General features: G+C 51.5%; 1 protein-coding gene across 1 annotated transcript in view; it reads right to left on the bottom strand.

Moving 5' to 3' along the window:
* Positions 1-400, bottom strand: part of LOC104128703 (bone morphogenetic protein 2) — a 6,782-nt gene extending 6,382 nt beyond the window's left edge. The window contains 1 exon segment of the mRNA XM_009641541.2: positions 8-400. Within this exon segment, the coding sequence (XP_009639836.1) occupies positions 8-400 (393 nt within the window).
* Between the last annotated feature and the right edge of the window lie 2,358 nt (positions 401-2,758).

Below are 2,758 nucleotides of genomic sequence, written 5' to 3'. Positions count from 1 at the left end.
ATCCTACCCCCACCCGCAGCGGCGCGGGGCTGCCCGAGCCCGGTCTCGCTGCGGGATGGCGGGGCTGGAAACCCCCAGGGGTTTCCCCCTTCTCCCCCCCGAAAGCCAAGCGCCGGGGCTCGGGAGGAGGCTGCTGCCCTGCATCCCGCAGCGGGCTCAGCCCCCGCCGGCCGTGCGGACGGCAGAAGGTTTGGGCTTTTAGTTGTTGGGTTTGGGGTTTTTTTATTTTTGTTAAGATGTGGCTGCCCTCCAGTGGTGGAAATGCATGGAGGATCTCCGGTCCCGAAACGGCAACCCCATCACCGAGCAACTCTCCACCAGCCCGTCGCTTCCCACTCCGGGCACCTGCCCCGGGGCCGAGTCCCAGCTCCCCAGCTTTGCAGCCTCGACCACTCGGCATCGCATACGGGCACAGAGGAGGCCAGTGGCAAAGAAAAGCAGGCCCCGTGCTCGGTGGGATTGGGGTCCCCATACCAGCTACATCCCTTGCTTCCTTTGCTGAGATTGGCAAATCTCTGAATCCCAATGCGATTCGGTAACTCGCGGATTAGGGATGCATCCGTTGCCCCCCCTCTTGCTTGTCCTCTTGGGCTCTGCAGTAGGGCCTGGCCCTTCTTGCATAGGTATGCAATACCTAGCAATTTAGGGTCCTCATCAAAGCCAAAGCCATCGGTCATTAGCCGGGGTCCCAGTGCTAGTGCAGCCTGCTTCCCAGCAAGGTGAGTGCCCTGTGCTGCACCTCCTCTTCCAAATACCTCTTAGGGGCTTCATTTGCAAAAGACACAGACAGCCTTTGACACCTTGAATTACTGCGGAGGAGGATTTAAAGCAATAACAACTGAGACAGCTCCATTACCAGCTCCTCCTTTGGGAGCGGCCTTTTCCCTCCATTTTACGACTTTTCAACATCGGAAAGCCACTGATCTGAGGGAGGAATTCAGCACATTTTGGACTGGAGTAATTCCTCCGGTGGACCTTCTTCTCTTGGCTTTCTTGTCACGCTAGAGTGACTTCAGCCATACTGGCGAAACGTCGCTGTGCAGGATGAGGTGCTCACGTGGGGAGTTACATACCGGTGTAACAAACCACCTTAGAACTACACGAGCGTAATTAAAGAGCGGGTAAAGTTCCTTCATACCAACAGCTCCTGACACTTGTTAACCTGATTTTTACTTGCCACTGCGCATGTGGCGGGAGAGGCGACACGGGGCGAGGTGAAATCCTTCAAAAGTTTAGCTACTTTTCTGTTGCATTCCAGCGCAGATAATGTTTAATTTTATGACTTCCTGCAAGTCTTTAGCATGAACTGAAAGTGCGTGCAGTGTGACTTCAGGGTATGCCAATTATGTAAATCAGCACTAAAATAACAATGGCAACGTAGTTTACACATCACTGACATTAAATGAGCACTTCAACTTGTAATTGCCATTCCAGTTCAATCTGCAGTGGGTCATGCCAGGAAAAAGTCATTTCTTGCCTCAACACTTACTCCGTGTGCCTGGAGCATAGGCTGTACTGTATGCCCAGCTTTGCCTTATCTCCCGGAGCTTTCTATGTTAGGATGATGAACCTTGTAAGGGAGAAACGTGTTTGTGGTTGTTCTGAAGGCCTGCAGATACTCTGGTCTGATATCAAGAGGGTCTAGTAGGTTTGTCCCTCTTGGATTTTAAACATAAATAGGCCCTCGCGGTCTTCCGTTTTCTTGGCCATAAAACACATTTCCGTTTCTAGTTTGTCATCTCTTGGTCTATTTAGATCAGGAGCTGCTGGGGCAGTGACTCTGCCTTCTCATCTGTTTCCATGAGGTCCCAAAAGACAACACTGAAGCACTCAGAACATGTTCCCTGAATGCACTGGCACCCGCACCAGAACCTCAGCTGTGCCCCAGCACCCTCCCCACGCTGCCTGCCCCATGTAGAGGTTTCTCACCAAGGCAGATCTGGCTCCCTTTCAGCCAGTGCCCTGGTGAATATGGGGAATAAGGCCCTCCAAGTGTCATCCGTAAAGGTCCGGTTATGCTCCATGCCTCATCAGCGCAACAACCGACTGAATATCCCGCTGCAGAGCCCACTGCCCTCGAATACTGCATTTGGGCTTGCTCCTGCTGCGTCTCCCACACCAGCGCACCCAAGGTCACAAGCTGAGGAGCATCTGTATCGTGATAGAGAGCATTAGAGACAGGTGTATTTAGGTATAACGAATGCAGCGTTTGGTCTGTGGAGCACAAATACGCCAGGATGTGCCCACCCAGACTTCCAGCTCCCCAAATAAGCCTTTGCAGCAGGTGTAACCCCCATGTCCCCTTCCCATCCCTACAGCTGTGCAGCAGTGCACCCAAGATAAAGAAACCAAAGCTCAACTGGCCGCGTTTCCCAGTGCTGCGATTCCTCACAAGCCCTCTGAAACTGAGGAGTCGAGCGGTACATCAGCTAAAGATCCAGCCCCATGGCGGCAGGCTCCTGCAGTCTTATTTCCTTTTACAGAGTTACTTTTCAGATCAAGCCTGCTCTTCAGCTAAACTCCTGCCAGAGAGAGTAACTGCCAACCAAGACCTGGTACAGATGTGGAATTTTAGGAAACTTAACCGTGCGTATTTGTTAATCTCCTTTGTGAAACTTCATTTCCCTGCTCCTGAACTTTGTATAGTTGACTGGACTGATTAATTTCTTTCTTCTTTCCCACATGCACGCTTTTTTTTTTTCTTTCTCTTTTTTTTTTTTTTTTTGTTTTTGTTTTTTTTTTGAGGGGTGTTGGCCCC

This window comes from Egretta garzetta, unplaced genomic scaffold (genome assembly GCF_000687185.1).
Source record: "Egretta garzetta isolate BGI_Z169 unplaced genomic scaffold, ASM68718v1 scaffold306, whole genome shotgun sequence".
NCBI classification, from domain to species: Eukaryota; Metazoa; Chordata; class Aves; order Pelecaniformes; family Ardeidae; genus Egretta; species Egretta garzetta.
This window is presented reverse-complemented; position numbering and strand designations above follow the sequence as displayed.